This window comes from Urocitellus parryii, chromosome 1 (assembly GCF_045843805.1).
Source record: "Urocitellus parryii isolate mUroPar1 chromosome 1, mUroPar1.hap1, whole genome shotgun sequence".
NCBI lineage: Eukaryota > Metazoa > Chordata > Mammalia > Rodentia > Sciuridae > Urocitellus > Urocitellus parryii.
In genome coordinates this window covers 64,624,714-64,644,128 of record NC_135531.1, presented here as the reverse complement: position 1 = coordinate 64,644,128, position 19,415 = coordinate 64,624,714, and the positions used below count along the sequence as shown (strand labels likewise).

The 19,415-nt window shown below is 39.3% G+C and overlaps 1 protein-coding gene across 1 annotated transcript in view; it reads right to left on the bottom strand.

The window, feature by feature from the left end:
* The window catches only part of Rasgrf2 (Ras protein specific guanine nucleotide releasing factor 2), a 231,658-nt gene that overhangs the window by 72,724 nt on the left and 139,519 nt on the right, over positions 1 to 19,415 (bottom strand). The window contains exon 17 of the mRNA XM_026394561.2: positions 17,217 to 17,306. Within this exon, the coding sequence (XP_026250346.1) occupies positions 17,217 to 17,306 (90 nt within the window). The remainder of the gene's footprint in view (positions 1 to 17,216; positions 17,307 to 19,415) is intronic.

Below are 19,415 nucleotides of genomic sequence, written 5' to 3'. Positions count from 1 at the left end.
AACAACCACACAGGGAGGCTCCTCTCAGTTTGCAGAAGAGAGTGGAGCCATTAAGTTCCTTCCTATTGCTAAGCAACAGTTGTGTTAAAATCAAATGACTCTTGGCTCTGCAACAGTACAAAAATGAATGTATTCAATTCAGAACACTATAGGTGAAGAGAGAAGAGAAAGACTGTTCAGAGACTTGAATATAAGGTAGATATAAGCTATGTGGAAATTTCAGATACTTTCCTTTGATTTCAAAATATTCGGGTGAGTATAAGCCCAAGGTATTTCATTCCATAGGGAAAAACCCAGACGTGCTTCTCTTTCCAAAATAAAAATATGCTCCTTCAACTCAATTTGATCATGAATAATTTGACCAAAGCTTACTGGCTACTGTAATACCATCTGTACTGGTTACTATTCCTGTATAATATATTGCCCTAACACTTAAGAGACTTAAACCCACAAACATTCATTATCTCACAGTCTCTACAGGAGAAGAATTCAGAGGCTTGATGGGGTGGCTCTGACTCAGGGTTTCACATGAGCTCCTAGTCCAGAAGTCCACCAGGCCTGTAGTCACATGGAGGCCACCCTAGAACTGGAGGCTACACTTCCAAGCTCACAGATGTGGCTCTTCAAGGGGCCTAGTTCCCAGTTCTTACCTAGTGGACCTCTTGTGACATGGCAACTGGTTTCTCAACAGCAAGTGATCCAAGAAAGATTGACCAAGACACAGATCAAAGCCACACACAATCATTTCTGCCTTATTTTATTGATTAGAAGCAAGTTACTAAGTGCAGCCATTCTAAATAAACAGGGAAAAATAAGTATAATCTCTTTAAGGGAGGAGTATGAAAGAATTTGTGGACATAGTATTAAAATCATCAGGCAAACCAACAGAAATATTCATGCCCCTCTGTAAACAAAATGGCAACACTACAGAATCCTGAAAGATCACATTCAAGTTGTGCCTCAGGTATGTAAGGCAGAGGTTAGGAGTGGTGACAGATACTACAGGATCTTTCCTCATATATTTTTTTTAAGTCTCAAGGACCCATTGGGCCAAGACAATAAAGTACTGGTGAAATTCAAGTAGGGCAGGGTGGAGATTTAGGAGACGGATGACAGGATTCAAATCTGCTACTTATTACCTATGTGACCTTAGGTGATTCATTGAACTCCATGTGTCCTCTACTAGAAATGGAGTCTAATAACTACTTCAATATAAGTTGACCTATATAAAGCTTATAACGGTGCTTAATATATAGTATAATTATTAAAGTATGCAACTCAAGTTATTGTTGTTACTTTTTTGATAATAAGTGTATTCACTCAATGTCCAATTGGGAAGCATGGGATAAGAATTTCTAGGATGTGGCTAAGACTTGGGAGGTCTTCTGCAAAGACTACACATAATTATTGTGTATTCATAATCAATTAAACAGGCAGCATCAATGTTTATAGCAGCTTAATTAACAATAGCTACACTATGGTACCAATCTAGATGCCCTTCAACAGATGAATGGTTAAAGAAAATGTGGTGCATATACACAATGGAATAATTCTGAGCCTTAAAGAAGAATTAAATTACGGCATTTGCAGGTAAATAGATGCAGCTGGAGAATATCATGCTAGGTGAAATAAGCCAGTCCCCAAAAATCCAAAGGCTGAATGTTTTCTCTAGTAAGGAGGTGCTGATCCATAGTTGGGGAGCAGGTAGGGAAGAATGAAGGAAATTTGTGCAGAGGGGAGTGAGGGGAGGAGTGGGGCTGTGGAGATGGGATGGGAAGGACAGTAGAATGAGAGTAATCATTACCATATATATATATGTATGATTATACTACCGGTGTGATTCTGCACCATGTACAGCCAGAGAAATGAGAAGTTGTGTTCCATTTGTGTACAATGTATCAAAATGCATTCAACTGTCATGTATCACTAATTAGAAAAAATTAAAAAATAAAAATAGAAGGGAGACCAGTAGAATAGAAGAAGAGGATCAGGGGGAGAGAGGAGAGGGAAAGGGGATATACCGGGGAATGAAACTGATCAAATCATACTGTTAAAAAATAAATAAATAAACAGGCAAATTTCATGTTATCAAGGTGCCTCCTCAGGTATCCTAGCCATAGGTGATATGTTGTGCCAGAAAGCGCAGAAAGTGCACAACTGGTACAAGTGCCTGTTGAATAAATAAGGAGCACACAAACAGCCAGCAGGAGATATTCACATGGCAGATGAAGAGCCTCATTCTTGCTTATAAACCCTGGAAGTTTTAAGGCTCAGTTAGTTCAACGGTGCTGACTTCTATCACTTCCCTGTCAAAACAGTACATTTTCATAGCTTACTCTGATTACCATATTTCATCTTTGACATGCTAATTTAGAAAGATTTTTGCAACTAAAAGGTTTATCACATCAACTTAAGAGATCAGGTTGATGTAATGCTACATAATCACAATATTATCATTGGTTATTTTCCCAACTGAAAATCACTGAAAAATTTTACTTCTCCTTATATACTGCTGAGATTATCTATAATTTCTAACTTTGCAGGATAATGATTTTCAGCTTTTTTATAATATTCATGTGTCTATTTTTTTGTGTGCACTTATCCTTAAGGTTCAAAGAGCTGAAAAATTCAGGAAATTGGGACTTTAAAAATCTTACATGAAGACAAGATGTGTTTTTTGATTACTCTGAATCATCATTAAATACTGAGAGCCAGAGATTATGTTCAGCATTCTCACCTCTTGAAAGTATTTTATTTATGTTAATTTAATTTATTTTTATATTTATTTATTTATTTATTTATTTGGTACTGGGGATTGAACTTAGGGGCACTTGACCATGGAGCCACATCCCCAACCCTATTTTGTATTTTATTTAGAGCAGTGTCTCACTGAGTTGCTTAGTGCCTCGCTGTTGCTGAGGCTGGCTTTGAACTCACGATCTTGTCTCAGCCTCCCAAGCCACCGAGATTACAGGCCTGTGCCACTGCACCCAGCTTGTATGTTAATTTTTAAAAATGTATATTCTCCTCACAAAATCAGGAGTGCTGTATTTAGATTTGTTTTCTCTAATTGATCTATCTCTGCCTAATATTTTTCACTGTTGAAATAAGGAGGCTTGTGTTCTATTAAATTTTTCACCAAGGAAAAGTTCTACAGAATCAGGATCTAATTCTAGAAATGCACTGAAGGCTACATGCAGAAAGCAATTTCCTATAGGACCCAGTAGGATGCATCAGAAAATTATTGAGCTCCTGGCTAAGTTGCAAGAGGCAGGGCCAACTCATCTGTCACACGTCACACACTCGGAAGGACTCACGCGTGGTTTCATCCTCTGCTGTCACTATCTTGAAATTTTCCAACAAGAGGATCTGCATTTTCTTTCTGCACCGGGCTCTGCAAAGTGAGTGATCAGTCCTAACAAGAAGACATATCTCCATGAAATGGAATAGAATTCCAAAAGCTGAGAACATACAGATGAAAAAAGACAGTAGGATACAGTGAAAGGGGACATGTGTAAGAAATAAGGCAAGGGCCGACTGTACAGAAAATGAAAAGATGGAGAGGAGCCCGGACACAAGACACATTACATGCAGCCAACATTTTGACCTTAGACTCCTAAATGCCAGCACTAAATCAGTTAGACACAGACAGCCTGTTTCCCACTCTGCCCTGAGTAACCAGGCAATAGTGAATTCAATAGAGAGAGCAAGCCTAATCTCCAGTTGGCAGGTAGCAGAGTAGTGACTCTTAGCCTTTTATATCTGTTTTCACACCATTCACGTGTGCGGCACATTCCCATCAGCAGCGTCTCTCCTTCTTGGAGTGCTTGCTTCTCAGAGGCTGCTCAGAATCCGCAGAGGGTCAGTGTATTTAGAGACACCCAATGTCTTATCCCCCGAACTTCAAATAGCTGTTTTTGATGGGATAATGAAAAAAGGAGTCTTATCGCACCCTACCCACACTCCATTGGCAATCTCTCTACTAGTTTAGTACTTGATACTAAGCCTTTGCTTTTGAAACAGAAAATCAATTTGTGATTCCTGCCTGGAGTTTCCATTTTAACTTGAAACATGGATATTGGCAAAAGGCCAGATTCTTTGCCTTTCTTATAGGTTTACCAGTGGAGATAAGCTATTTAAACAGGGCTGAACGTTCTCACAAATCCTCAAAATGACCACACATGTCGGGGTACATATATGACACAACTTAATCCACAGAAATCAGTATCTTAACTGCAAATTTAATCCAATTCTCAATAGAGTGACACATGCTTCCTGTAACTAGATCACATCATTGCTTTATGGATCTGGTTCTGCAATTTTGGGAAAGAAATCACAGATCCCTCAGCACAACTGTTGGCCAACTAAGAAGACCCCCACGGACTACTAATTGCCCTTGGGGTCCATCTTTCTGGAGTCCCCAAGCTGCTGTATTTTTCTACTTAGAGGAATGTTAGGTGGCTACAGAGGTGGGAAGAAGATGGAAATAAATAAATAAATATGAGCAAGACTCAATAACTAAATTAAGTCATCCAAATTTTGAAAACCCTTGCTCTTTTTGAAGTTGATATGGGGTCAGAGGCAACATCAGGGCAAAGAGAGCAGCAATTTGGTGGTGAATGGATCATGGTGTCCTCCTCAGCAATGGTGAGAACCTGGGCAAGCCCTTCAGCTGTCTCACACTTGCTTTAGAATTCAAAAAAATGAGGTGATGGAAAAAGCCTCTGCCATCTTCTTCCAAAATTAGGGGTGATAACCAGGTGCCCTCAGATCTTTGACATAAGATTACCCACTACAAGCAAAGTGGTCAACTCAAGGGATGAGAGATCTGCCTTCCACAAAACAGCCCAGTTGGAGGAATAAAAAGCAGGGGCAATAAGGAGATTCAGAAGCCCATTGTTAATATTTGGGGGTGTCTCCAGAAATCTTGGTTGTATCCACTCACAACTCCAGCTGAAAGCAATTACAGTAAATCGGAGGTCAACCACGGGTAGCCCACAGCCAAATGTGGCCCAAAGGAGTATTTTGTTTGGTCTGGAAAGTGTTTATAAAGAGTATGTATTCACTTCCAATATTCAAAAACAGAAGATTTCACATAAAATATCCAGATTTCTGGCTTTTCTTTGGAAAAGAAGAAGAAGAAGAAATAGAGAAAACACATCTGACAGTGCTCGTCTTGTATTTCTTCCTGGCAAGGGCCAGTGGGAGCAGAGCAGTGGCCATCCCCTATAACTGGAGTGCTGGCCCCCTTTTCCCACTTAGGCTACCTGCCTGGCACTGAATGGAGGGAACTAAAATGCAAATCAAGCAGCAATTCAGCAAGATGAGGCACAATGGGCCTGTACTGTATTTTCACCTCGGAGAGACAGGAAGAGGAGGATGGTCGGCACAGGGCCCAGGACAGGGCAGTGCAAAGAAAGAGAACATGGTGCAACAGCTCAGCCAGGGAGGAGGGTGTCCAAGCCAGACGGAGGAGAGCTTCGGGTCTGTTGAGAGGGACAGTGAAGACATGATCAGCAGAACAGGTGCTCTATCTGATCAAGCTGCCAGTGTAAGTGTCTCTCAAGAAAGAGAATGCAAGGACCACCTTCCCTGAGAATTCTTAGCTGCTTTGCATTCACACCAGTGAAAGATGTAGCTTTTCAGTTCCACAACTCTAATTCTGGGAAGTGTGGAGGGTGGGTGGGGGCAGTTAAAAAAAAAAAAAAGGCTTGGGATCATTGACCATTTAAACCTGGATTGCCAAAGTTCTTAATTTTCCATGAACAATGGGGATAATAGTTTTCTTTAAAAATAAATGTATCCAATGTCTTATCCCCCAAACTTTAAATAGCTGTTTTTGATGAAATAATGGGGGGGGGAGTCTTAATATAAAAAAAATAGAAAACATGTCCTACACTAGAATATCTCCAGCAGGAAAGAGACAAACAAAAAGACATTGTACATCTGTCAAGGACTGCGTGAGACAGCAGGTACGTACAAAGGAAAAACAAAAACCAGAAAACAACAACAACAAAAACAAAAACAAATACAATGACAACAGCAGCAACCCTCTAGATGCTTTCATTTCAAAATTACTCAATGACCAAATCCAAAAAAATAAAAATAAAAAAATTACTCCATGACTATGAACAACAAACCCTATAAAGCTATAGTTGATTTCGTTTCTGTTTCAAAGTCTGAATGCCAATGGCTTTGTGAGATAATTTTGCTAGGTGAGTTTTGTGAGCCAGTCTTAATGTTTACATGATCATATTTATTACTGTAAACAAAAGCACCATCTATATCATCATCACTGTGTAATTCCCATGCCTAATAAGCACTAAAAGGAGCACTTGCAGCTCAGACATAGGCTTAAGCCAGCCATGCTGAGGTGGGAGGAGGGCTTGAGCCCAGGAGTTGGAGGCCAGCCTGGGTGACATAGTGAGACCCCCCCAACTCAAAAACAAGACAAAACAAAATAAAAACAGGCTTATAAAAATGTTGACGTTGGTTCTCACAAGTGCAATAAAGCTAGAAAAGAAATAAAAGTCATACAGATTGAACAGGAAGAAATACAACTGTTTTAATAATCAATTGTATGTCTATATATTATCAACAAGTTATCAAACAATAAAAATTCAAAATTAAAGAAACGATTCTATTCACAGTAAAACTGAAAAGAATCAAGTGCTTAGGAATAAGTGTAACTAAATATGTAAGATTTGTATGCTGAAAAACATGGAATGTTGTTGAGAGAAATAAGAGATATTCTAAATTCATGGATTGAAAAGCTGAATATTGTTAAAGAGGGTAATTCTTTCCCAAATGACCTACAGAATCAATGGCATCACTAGTAAAACATCCCACTAAGTAAGACTTTCAATTTAAATTCCAACGTGTGAGGAACTTGGAATTGATCACATCTGTGCTTATTATGAGAAAAAGACTGGAAAATCAACAATTTTGCTTGGACACTGTAAAACACTGAGGTTGCAGGGAAAATAGCTCCCCCCAAATCTGGATAGATAAGTACATCCAGAGAGACAAAGCCAAGATCTGCTTAGCTCAAGCAAAAGTCACTAGAGCCATAAAATGGTATTAATACTCAAATGGTCATTTTTATGATTGGGAGCCAGAGTGTTGGTCAGAATGAGTTGAGAAGCTCTTAAGGCCCACATTCTTAGGAAGCTCCCACACTTTTATTGGGCTTTACTTATAGAAATCACCTCAGATCCTCACCAGAAAGATTGGAGACAAACTCTCTGAGACTCTTGTGGAGAGATATGAAGAGTGCCATTGTGAACTGCACTCAGTACCTTCTCCATAGCAAAGTCCTGCTTTCCAGGGGAAAAGTTTTGCCCTGAGTCTAACCCAGCTTGGAGAAGGACATTCCTCTCTTTCCAGTCCCTTTTAGGTTTTCTGTCTTACCTATGGAGAAAATAAAATAGTTTTACAGGGGTCAGGATGCAAGGAAATAAGTTGAGAATATTGTAGCCAGGAAAGTATGGGGCAAGCAGGAAAAGAAACACTCTCACTTGAGAAACATTTGTGAAGGTCATAGATCTGGACACAGATCCATTAAAACACTGGGAATTCACTGCATGATATAAAACATTCCTCCTCCCTACCCCACACCATGCACCAATAGAGATTCAGTATGATCATGGTAGATTAGAACAGAAAGTGCTGGAAGACATACACTCTCTCCGAGGATTACTTAGGGAATCCAAAGTCCAAAAAGAGGGGAGAAAAAGAAGGAAGTTGAAACCTCCTGTCATTATATAACTACAAAAAACATGGACATAACCAGATTAACATAAATCTTCACACTTAAAGACCAATTTATCTCAATCAATCCCTATTACTTCATAGAACCTGTCTGGAACTCAACACATGTGCATGCATGTACACACACACACACACACACATACACACACACACACATATATATACACACACACACACACACACACACACACGGTATACCAAAAGGCAGAAACACAGTTTGGAGAGATTATATTAGTTCCCCCAGCTGCCATTAAAAAATATCAGACACTGGATGATTTATACAAAAGACAATTATTTTCTTACAGTTCCGGAGTCTAGAAATCAAAGATCAGGATACTGTCAGCTTTGGTTTCTTCTGAGGCCTCTCTCCTTTGACTTGAAGACAGTCAGATTCTGGCTATGTCCTCCTCTGATCACCACTTTGCATGTCCTAATCTTCTCTTCTTATAAGGACACCAATCATATTGGATTAGGGCCACCCATCTGACCTTATTTATCCTAAATTACCTCTTCAAAGACCCTATCTCCAAATACAATCATGTTCTGAGATAACATGGGTCAGGACTTCAACATATGAAGGGGGCACAAAATTAGCATCAGAATCTGACTCAGATACGATATGGACCTTGGAATTATTCAACAGGGAATTTAAAATAATTATGATTAATATGTCAAGTGCTTTAAGGAAAAAACAGACAACATAAAGAGCATATGGGTAATGTAAGGAAATAGATGGAATCTAAGAATCAAAGGAAAATTCTGGAAATCAAAAACACTAATATAGAAATGAAGAATGCCTTCACTGATTCATCAGTAGACTCAACACAGCTGAGAAAGTAAAGTGAGCTTGAGCTGGGCTTGGTGGCACACACCTGTTATCCCAGTGGCTCAGGAAGCTGAGGCAGGAGGATCACGAGTTCAAAGCCAGCCTCAGCAACTTAGCAAGATCCTAAGTAACTCAGTGAGATTTTCACTGTCTCTAAATAAAATAGAAAATCAGGCTGGGGATGTGGCTCAGTGGTTGAGTGTCCCTGAGTTCAATCCCCAGTCAAGAAAGAAAGAAGAAAAGAAAAAGAAAAAAGAAAAGTGAGCTTGGACAGATCAGTAGAAATCTCCAAACTGAAATGCAAAGAGAAAAAAGAATTGAAGAAAAGAAATCATCACCTCCCTGTATCAAAAAAAAAAAAAAAAAGAGAGAGAAAGAAAGAAAGAAAGAAAAGAAATGAAGAAAGACTACAATGCATAAGAACTTTGGGGTAAATTCAAAAGGTATAAAGCATTCATAATTAGAATATCAGAGAATGGATATTCCATAGATTAGAATATCAGAGGCTGGAACAGAAGAAATCTTTGCAGTCATAATGGTAAGCGCTTTCCAAAAATAAATAACAGACACGAAATCCATAAAATCCAGAGAATGAGAAGCAGAATCAAGACCAACATAATCACACCTAGGCATATCATATTCCAACTGGAGCAAACCAAAGGCAGAGAGAAATTCATAAATGAAATTGGAGAAAAAAACACTTTAGCCACATAGGAATGCAGATAAGAATTACAGCACCTCATCAGAAACCAGTCAAGCAAACAGTGAGGTGAAAAATATAATGTTTAAAGAAAAAACCCACCAAGATAGAATTCTATATTCAGTTAAATTATCCTTTAAAAGGGATGAGAAATGCAAATATTTTCTGGGCAAAACAAATACTAAAGGAATTCATTGTTGGTCAACTTGTCCTACAAGAAATGTTCTTCAGGCAGAGGGAAATGATATAGGTCAGAAACTTGGAGAAGGAACAAAAGAAAATAAAATCTTTAAGTTTTCTTCTTTATAAAACTGATCTAAAACATAACTGTTAAAAGTAATAATAGAAACAGCATATTTTGTGATTATAGCATATGGACAAATGAAATAAATGACTGCAATATTACAATGGAAGAATTGGGGCTACTCTGTCATAAGCCACAGGCACCACTCTGGCACAGTAAAGTGTCATTGGAGTGGATGAACTGGAATGCTATCTAATACACTGCTGATGGATATATAAAATGGTGTATTTACTTTCAAAATCATTTTGAGAATTTATTAAACAGTTAAAAAAAAAAACTGGTCATACGACCCAGCAATTCAACTTCTAGTATGTGCTGAAAATAGCAAAAACAAACATCTATACAAAAAGTTGCATCCAAATGTTGATAAATAAAACATAGTATATACATACAGTGGAATACTATTCTGTAATGAGAAGGATCAAGTGACTGTACATGCTACAAAAATGGAGAAACCTCAAAAACATCATACTAAAAAAAAAAAAGGTCAGAAACAAAAGGCCATATGTTGCATGATTTTGTTTACATTAAATGTTCAGAATATGCAAATCTATAGAGGTAGAAAAGAGATTAGAGTTTTCAGAGGGTGATGGAAGAAATAGATGGGGAGCAATGGCTAATAGGTACAGGGTTTATTTGGGGGTGACAGAAATGTTCTAAAATTGATTGTGATGATTGCTGAACAATTCTGGGAACATATTAAAATCTATTAAGCTGCAGATTTCAAATAGGTTATTTGCATGGTACATGAGTTATCTTTCCATAAAGCTGTTCTAGAAATGCAACTGGTAAAAAATGACCACAACAGGGCTGGGGATGTGGCTCAAGTGGTAGCGCGCTCTCTTGGCATGCATGCGGCCTGGGTTCGATCCTCAGCACCACATACAAAAATTTTGTGTATGCTGAAAACTAAAAGTGAATATTAAAATTCTCTCTCTCTCTCTTTAAAACAAATGACCACAACAGTTTCTATTACCTAGAGATTTAAAAAGTGATTCTAACATGGTGCAGAACTCTAGGCTACCTTCCATCTTTAAATCATGAAGAAAAATGAGCCTTTAAATCACAACTTGGACAACACCAATTATCTGTACTATGCAGGAATTACCAAAAGATAAAGATAGATAGAATTATACTTAAGGCTTGGGAGGAGATAAAAATGTAGACTTTTCATGTATATATCACTACAAATAATAAAGTCACAAACTTTTAAACAGGGAAAGGAGCTCAGACATTATACAGTTTGGTGGTTCTCAAACTTTGGCACAAATCAGAATCAATTGAAGCACATGTTAAAATGCCCAGCCATCTGACTGAGTAGGATGGTGTATGGTCTAGAAATCTATATTTTCCAGGGGATATGGATGTTGCTTGTACAGGGATGGCATCTAGACAATCAGTAGACTAGTTCAACGCTCAGGCTTCAATCATGAGAAATCCCAGGACCACAGAGAGGAAGTCAGGTGTTCACAGTGATTCAGATAGGACTCAATCTGCTCTGCGAACACACCAGCCTTCCCATGAGTCCACACCTAAAGCACCAAATACATAAAATAATACCACACTGTGGAATGAAATCTAGGTGTAATAGTAGACCGGTAGGAGAGTATGTTAGGGTGACCCAACCATTTCAACCATGTGCTTCAACTAAATTGACTGAATGATCATAAAATCAATCTATCTCTAAATCTATTTACAGAATTTAGAAATAACCAAATTTTAGCCTTAACTGACTCAGTAAAATATTAGTATATACACAGATATGCACATTTACATGTATACATACACACATCCATGTGTGTGTACATACACTCATACATACACTTGCTTCATCTAGTTCCACTGTTTTCTACCTTGCATCCACCTTAGCATCACCTGTAGAATTTTTTTAAATCCTGATTCCTGATTGTCTCCCAGATCAATCCATCAGAATGTCTGGGTACGGGATCAGGTATCAGTATTTTTAAAATATGGTCTAAGCCCAACTCACACCAAACTCAGATCTACAGGCTTGATTATACAAGCAATGACTGGTTTAAAGGAAGAAAAATAGACTATAAAAATCAACTACCAAGTAATCATCAATAAAGGATTCACTACTTCACTAAGCAATTGTAACTGTGCCATTAATTTTCCTATAAGTGCATTCAACCAATCCTCTACTTTGCTAATTTACTTTGACTTGCATAGAACTATAAACTATATAATCTGCTTACAGATAATCAAGAGTTTCTTATAATACCTCCACTGCCATTAATGCTACTTCCATAAAAATAACCCACCTCATACTTTCATACTTCATTTTAGATCATTTCATAAACTGTAATTAATGCTGTAGTTTCAGGTTTATAGTAAGTATCATGATGTGCCCTGGTATATTTATTCATTGAATTTGCATTTCTATTCATATCATAACTATATCCAAACTGCACCTGCAAGTTCCCTGTATCAGCAGCCATCTGAAGTGAACACATCTTAATTTCTACTTTATGCAGAGCTCTGAAATTTGAACAGATGCCTGAAAATACATCAGTGTGGCAGCATACAAGAACCTTACCAATTGTCCTTTGTCCTAATCTTATAGATTTAAAGCCACACCACAGAAAAGGAGGCTTGTTTGACATTAGGAGAGAAAATCAGAGTGGTAAATCATACAGTATTAGGGTCTACTCACCATTACCCAAAATTATTATTAATACCTAGTCAACAGCTCATTTTTAATTGATGACATGTGCTGCTATTTTCATTATACCATATACCTTTAGATGAACTCAGAAGAAAGACTGCTAATGACTGGTTGATGATCATACCCCCAGCTCCATTACCCAAGGTACAAAATTGCCTGTAGCTGTTGTGATTCCAAGAATTATCTGAATTGGACTCCATATCGGTCATCTTTGGGTTACAAACACCAGAGCCAATTACTTTATAATGAGAAAAAATTTATTTTACTCATGGTTCTGGTCCAAGACTGGTTTGCCCTACTGCTTTGGGTGTCTGAGGAGAGCACTGGATGGCAATGGGGAGGAGAGTGTGGCAGAGCAAGTCACTTGCTATTATGAGCCAGGAAGCAGAGAGACCAAGAGGACTGATGGGGTTACAATTCCTTTCGAGGGCCACCAGTGACCTAAATACCTCCCATAAGGCTCCCCCTCCCCATAGCACCACCAAGAACCAAACCTTTAACATCTGGATCTTTGGGTGATTACCCAAATTCAAACCATAGCAGATTCAAAAGTATATGTACCAGGACATCAAGGAAACTTAGGTTTAGGATCTCTCAGTTGGTATGGGTCTCTTCCAAAGTCTTGGGAGACGACCTGAAGGTTTATATCTGTAATTTCATATTCTTTCATAAGCATTAGGCCCACAGATTCTGGATCCACCTGTAACTGGGCCTAATATAGCCTGGAGAGTAACAACAGGACCTCTTTGGGAAAGGAAGAAATGCCTGGTTTGGTGGATATGTTTGTAATACAAAATCAGTTCTTATTAACACAGAGTATGAAGCTTTGACCATTTGGTTAGTGCTTGCCTCAAGGTGACCCCAGATTTCAAGCCCTTTCCAATCCTGTGGGTGAGAGGAAAATCTTATATCCCACCAAGAATGAGACAGCAAGTTACCCAGCTGCCTCATTCTTGGTGGGATATACTCAGCCCAGGGCTGTGGGTATTCAGAGAAGTGGTACAAAGCCCAAAACTCAGAAGCCCCTTGCTGGTTGCAGTGACTGACATCCCTTCCCAAGTCATTTGGAGAAATAGACAAAATTATTTTGCCTTACAAAAAAACAAGAATAACAACAACATCCAGTGATTTAAAACACTCCAGCACAATAAACACACAGGCAGGTACAGGTTTTTCTTTTCTGCACCAAATCTACTTTATTACAAGGTGTGATCTATTCATTGAGTCATAACTCATTTCATAAACATTCATTGATCGTCTACTATGTGTACAGTACTACTCTAGACATTGGGACGACTGTGGGAAATAAAATGAACAAGAATCCTTGCCTCTGCGGATCTTTTATTCTGTTAGAGAAATAGAAGTAAGCAAGATAAATTAGTAAAATTTATCCAGTATGCCTAGTACTGAAAAGTATGGAGGAAAGAAAACAGAGCAAAGATAGGCTACACGTAGGTAGCTGAAATGAATCGGGAAGGCTGAGACAAAGAATGACACTTGTGCTCCTGTGACGTGAGCCTGTGTCAGAGGAGCATGATAAACAGGGAGAAGTAATTTGGGAAGCATAATGCTACAAAATCCTAAGACTGGCCACCCATCTACCTAAAAAGCCATCAGGATCTCCCCAAAAGGTTGCCACCTTCACAGAAAGCATATGTCCTCTGGATGAGAGAGGTAGACTAAGGTAAGCAAAGGAGGCATGATATGGAAGACAGTGTTCTACCCATTTTTGGAAAGGGTGGGTTTATGCTATAAAAAACTAAAAATAAATAAATAAATAAAAATACAGACAAAAAAATCCAGACTTTTCCATGCATGTAGAAATTAGGCAGGCTGTACTTCTGTTGGCAGAGCAGGTGATCCTGAACAGACCCACAAATAAACAGAGCCGCTGTCCACAAATAAAATCATTCTCCCCTGATTCCAGGGCCAAGCAGGAGCCTCTGGTCTGCCTTCTTTGTAAAGGAAATGTGCTACCCAAACTCTTGCCAAATCTGAAATTCTTTTTGATGCAATAAGAAAGCCTTCCAAACAGTAACTAAAGAGAAATGGCTTACCACGCAATGTCTGGAGAGAATGTTTGAAAGCATAGTCATTAATCGTCAGTTATAACCCAGGGTTGCCAGGATCCTGTCTATTTTGTGGGAGGTGGAGAGGGTTGGAGGTAGGAGAGGATTAAAGCAAGAGGAACCTGCATCATGGGAACTCACCCTGCAGCCCCCATGGCTTGGACAGGCCGTGCCTTGTTTCTTGCAAGGGGCCAGAACACAGCAGAGCTGCACCACCGAGTGTGCCAGCCCAGCAGACAGGAAGCCTGCAGAGGCTAATGAAAGCACAGGGTGTTGACATCAACCTTCTTCCTGCTCCCTGTGCAACTCACCAGGTTCTAGGGTGACATTGGGTCTGCAATTCTTGATTCAGAGAGTAGATACAAGTCCATAGAGACCTGACTTTTATGTAACACTCTTTCCCTTGGAATATCTCTGCACCCAGGTCCTGCCTCACCCTGGGCAACACACCATGCTCTCCCTGGCCAGCTCATGAGACCAGACCACTTTCCTAGAACTTCTTTGGGACTTCTCTGAGTCCTGTTCTTCAGGACCAGTAAAACATTTCTGCCCAGTTCTCTCAGGCAGGTGGAATTGCCTGTGGGGCCAGCTCTGCCGAGTGGCTAGGCACCAGGAACATACTAGTCTTACTACCAAAGAGATCCCCTTTCTTACCATGGCAGTCAAAAATCAATTCACATGCAACCTGCTGCCTTTACAGTAGAGCCACGGGCACTGTCAAATCCAATCCCTTATTGCTTTTACTTCTATAATCAAATCATGGGGCTCCAACTGCATGATGACTGGCAACATTAATAGCATTCTAATGACAAAGAAGTCTGCTCACCCAGGACTCAGACTGCCTTGCACAGAGCAAGGTGGCTATGATACCTTAGTAAATCTGGGCACCCTCCCAGTGGGTGGCTTATTGAAGAGCATCTTCCTAAGGCTACTCCAGCTGCAGGGAAGAAAGAGAACAAAAGGCAGCGGCTGAAGTAGCAGAGGTTCAGAAAGACAGACAGACTTGACTGTTCAGATTTCTTTTTCCTTTAGGTGCAATGTGCATGGTCAGGTCAGAAAGCCATTCTCTAAAGTTTGTAAGAATGGTCATCTTCACAGCAATCTCAAGTGAAAAGGGACCTTCCCCACTTGGCCTCCAACAAATGGGTAGATGGGCTCATCTTAAATTATATCAAAAATTATTTTCCCTTACAACCTACATTTAAATGAGGAAAACTGCAAGGATGCTCCTGTACTTCACTTTTACCAAGGACAGACTAGCTTGTGAGAATGCAAGACAGGAAGAGGTCTTCAAAAACCACAACTGGTGACTTATTCTGATGAAAGTGTAGCAGAGTCCTCTATTATTTCACCAGAAAAGTGTTTGTTATTATACAATACAATCAACAATAGACATCGACTGGATTGACAAGATATCAGTGATACAAGATAATCACTGCAGGCTACTTTGTGTCATGCTGATGGAATTGGTGGGAGAAGCCTTCAGGAATATTTAAAGCAAAGAATACCCCAATTTGCTTGGCCACATCCAATGAAGTGTGTGTAGCAAAGTGTTCAAGAAGTGGAATGTGGTAAATCTGCAAAATTTCTATTTAGATGGGGTATATAAAATTAGTGGTAATTTGTGTTCATTATGAGCACCTCTTTTTTTTCTGCAATTTCTAATAAATCACACAGATAATCCCTTCTAATTTCTGTTGGAACACAGGTTCATGGGCTCTGGAAAAGGACTCTTCCATGGTAGGTGAAATGCCTAAAGAGCAAAATACACCACCTCTCAAGAGCCCACCCACCCCGCCTGGAACCCTCAGGATTAGTGCAGATGAAAACAGGTCTGGTTTAACATTTACAGATTCACTTTAACGTAATGTCCTCCTTGCCTATGAGAGAAGAGGACAGTGATAATGAATATAATTTTCATCTATTAAAACACTGTGCTTTTATTTTAAGTGTCTCTTCTTTACCCTGAACATTAACTGACAGAAACTCAGAAGGAACCGTGGAGCTAGAGGAAATGAGCCGTGAGTCAGCTCCAGCAGTGCTCCCCCTTCACGAGTCTCCCCCCGACTCGGCACAGGCTTTTGGCATCGAACTCAGTTAAAATGCAACTTGTTCTCGGTCACTTGGCTAAAATGGTTGAAGAACACCATAAAAGAAGAGGGCAGTAGTGACAAATCCTTCTTTTATACAGGATTTCTCAGAAGTGTGGCCCACCAACCACCCATGGGACACTCACTTGAAGATGCTTGTTTATTAACGTAGTTGGTTCAATTTTATTGTACATATTTTTAGGGTCCAACAGGATGTTTTGATATGTGCATGCACTGTGGAATAAGTAAATCAAGCTAATTAACATCTATCACTCACCTTTTTCTGTGGTGAAAGCATTTAAAATCTACTCACAGCAATTTCCAAATATACAGTACATAATTATTAACTGTATTCACCACATTGTAAAATGGATCTCTTGAAACTACTCCTTCATTTGATCTGAGATTCTGTGAGCTTTGTATAACATCTCCCCACTCATCCAGCACCATCACCCCACTCCCTGGGAACTACATTCTGTTCTCTGCTCCTGTGAGTTTGACTTCTTTAGATTCCACATGTGAATGAGATCATGCAGTACTTGTCTTTTTGTGCCTGGTTTAGTTCATTAAGCACTATGTTCTCCAGGTTCATCCATGTCATTGCGAAACACAGGATTTCTGAAGGTGCTTATTTAAGTGAGTCTGAACCCAGGCACACTGACTCAGAGTAGGAGCTGGAAGCTCCCATCACTATTAGGATCCTCGAAGTCAGTGGCCACTGATTTAATATAAATTGCCATGTGTCTATACGCAGGTGTTCCCCCTACTCACCTGGTGGACTCCCATGTCCTGCTGCTGCCGTGGCAATTGCAAAAGCAGAAGCTGGTGAAACAGAGCAGTGGGCATTGTCAGCTGTCTGTCCTGGTTATTTTAAAAGAAAGGAAAAGAAAAGATGTGAGGCAGGTGCACATTATTCTATAATGAAAATTCTCATTTTCAATCCTACACTGGTTGAAGGGTTGGGCCAAAAGCCCTGTTATGTCCCCACTAATAGGCAAACAGTAGTACTGTACATCAGCAATTCCACTGTAGATACATAACCAAGAGGAGGCAAACATGCATCCACACAAAACCTTGTGCGTGATCCATAGCAGCATTATTCGCAATAGCAAAAAATATAAACAACCAAACATCCATCAGCTGACAGACAGATAAACAAAAAGGAAATATGACTCAGTCATAATAAAGGAATGAAGTTCTAATACATGCTACAACATGAATGAATCCAAAAAGTATTATTCTGCAGGAAAGAAGCCAATCACAAAGGATCCCATATTGTATGATTGCCTTCATATTAAATGTCCAGAACAAGTGAGTCTATACAGAAAGTAGATTCATGGTTTCCAGGACTGGAGGGAGACAGGAATAAAGAGTGGGTGTGTTTTCTCTTTGGGTGATGAAAATGTTTTGGAACTAATCAGTGGTTACGTTTGCCTAACCCTGTGAATACACAAAAACTGCTAAACTATCCACTTTCGTGGGGTGAATTTTATGGTATGTGACTTATATCTCAATAAAGAGGTATTTTTTAAAAGATTCTACATCATTTATTGATAGTATTACCTTTCCAAAACGCCTTTAAAAGCAGTGAAGTGTTAAGTGTAGCTCTTCTAACTTCGAAAGGGTGGCCTGAGCAGTCTTCCCAGCCTCTTTCATTTCTGAATCTGTTTCTGATAATGCTGATTCAACCTCCCCTAGACTTTTAGTGGAGACACTTTGCTATGATTCTGATCTGAAGAATTTTTATTAGTTTGATCCTGAAGTTATACAGGCATACTTTAAATAAAGAAAGAAGCAAAGTACTGCTTAATGAAAGCACAAAAGCAGGTGGCATGTAGATAGGTAAAGAGGCAAAATGTTGGCTAGACAATGAGGAAACAGGTGCTATTCTCTCCCATTTGGATCTACCACATTATCACAGATTTCAGTCTCCTTCATAAATTCCTGTCTATATAATTTAGTCATATTGGGGAAGAAACAAAGGGCTTAGTTAGCCGGGCATGGCGGGGGGGGGGGGAGTGCACACCCGTAAGCCTAGCAATTTAGGAGGCTGAGGCAAGAGGATGTCAAATTCAAGGTCAGCCTCAGAAACTTAGTGAGACCCTGTCTCAGTGGTAGAGCATCCCTGGGTTCAATTCCCAGAATCCCCACAAAAGGGGAGTTCAGTTAAGCCATGAAAAGGATGATAATTTCAAATAATCTTTATGTAAATTAAAATTTTATTTGTGAATACAAACACATAATAAGAATATAAAACAGCTCTCATAAGAGTAACAAAGTGAATAGCATTTAACTCTTGCTTTGATAGACTCTTGCTACCCTGGGCTTTGATCACAATTATTCTAGGTTGCAGTGAACCTAAGGGACTTGCCCTATATGGCAATGGTGAAGAAGCTGCCAAAACCTGGGTTGACCAAGGCTCTAAGAATAGTAGAAGGATTTGTCTAACTCCATACATAGTAGTCTCATGACATGCCAGGAAGGTCTAGCTTGTCACCTTCATTTACCAGAAACACCTAAATGGCAGAATGATCCATAATTGACCAGGAGCCTGAAAGCCCTGGAAGCTGACATCCATCAAGGTAAATCTTCTGACAAACACCTATCCCTGACCCTTCTAGCTGTTTTTGGAGTCAACTTACACCAATGGAATAGGCCACAAATGAAATGCCCACTTGGAGTCATGCACTTTATCTTTGGCCAAAATGCTCTTGAAGCATGAATATGAAAGTCAAAAAATGCTTCTGCATTTTACTAGAGTTACCTTGGGGTGAATCTTGTTTCATAATTGTATAATTTTCTCTTCTGATTTGAAATAATTGGATTAGGATAAAAATATTTTCAAAACAACTGTTATTTAGATATATTTATTGGAGTAGTGAGTGGGGAAAACGAGAATATGAAAGATTCCTACTTTTTTCTCTTATTTTTCAAATTATAGGATCATGATTTACAAATTTCATAACTGTA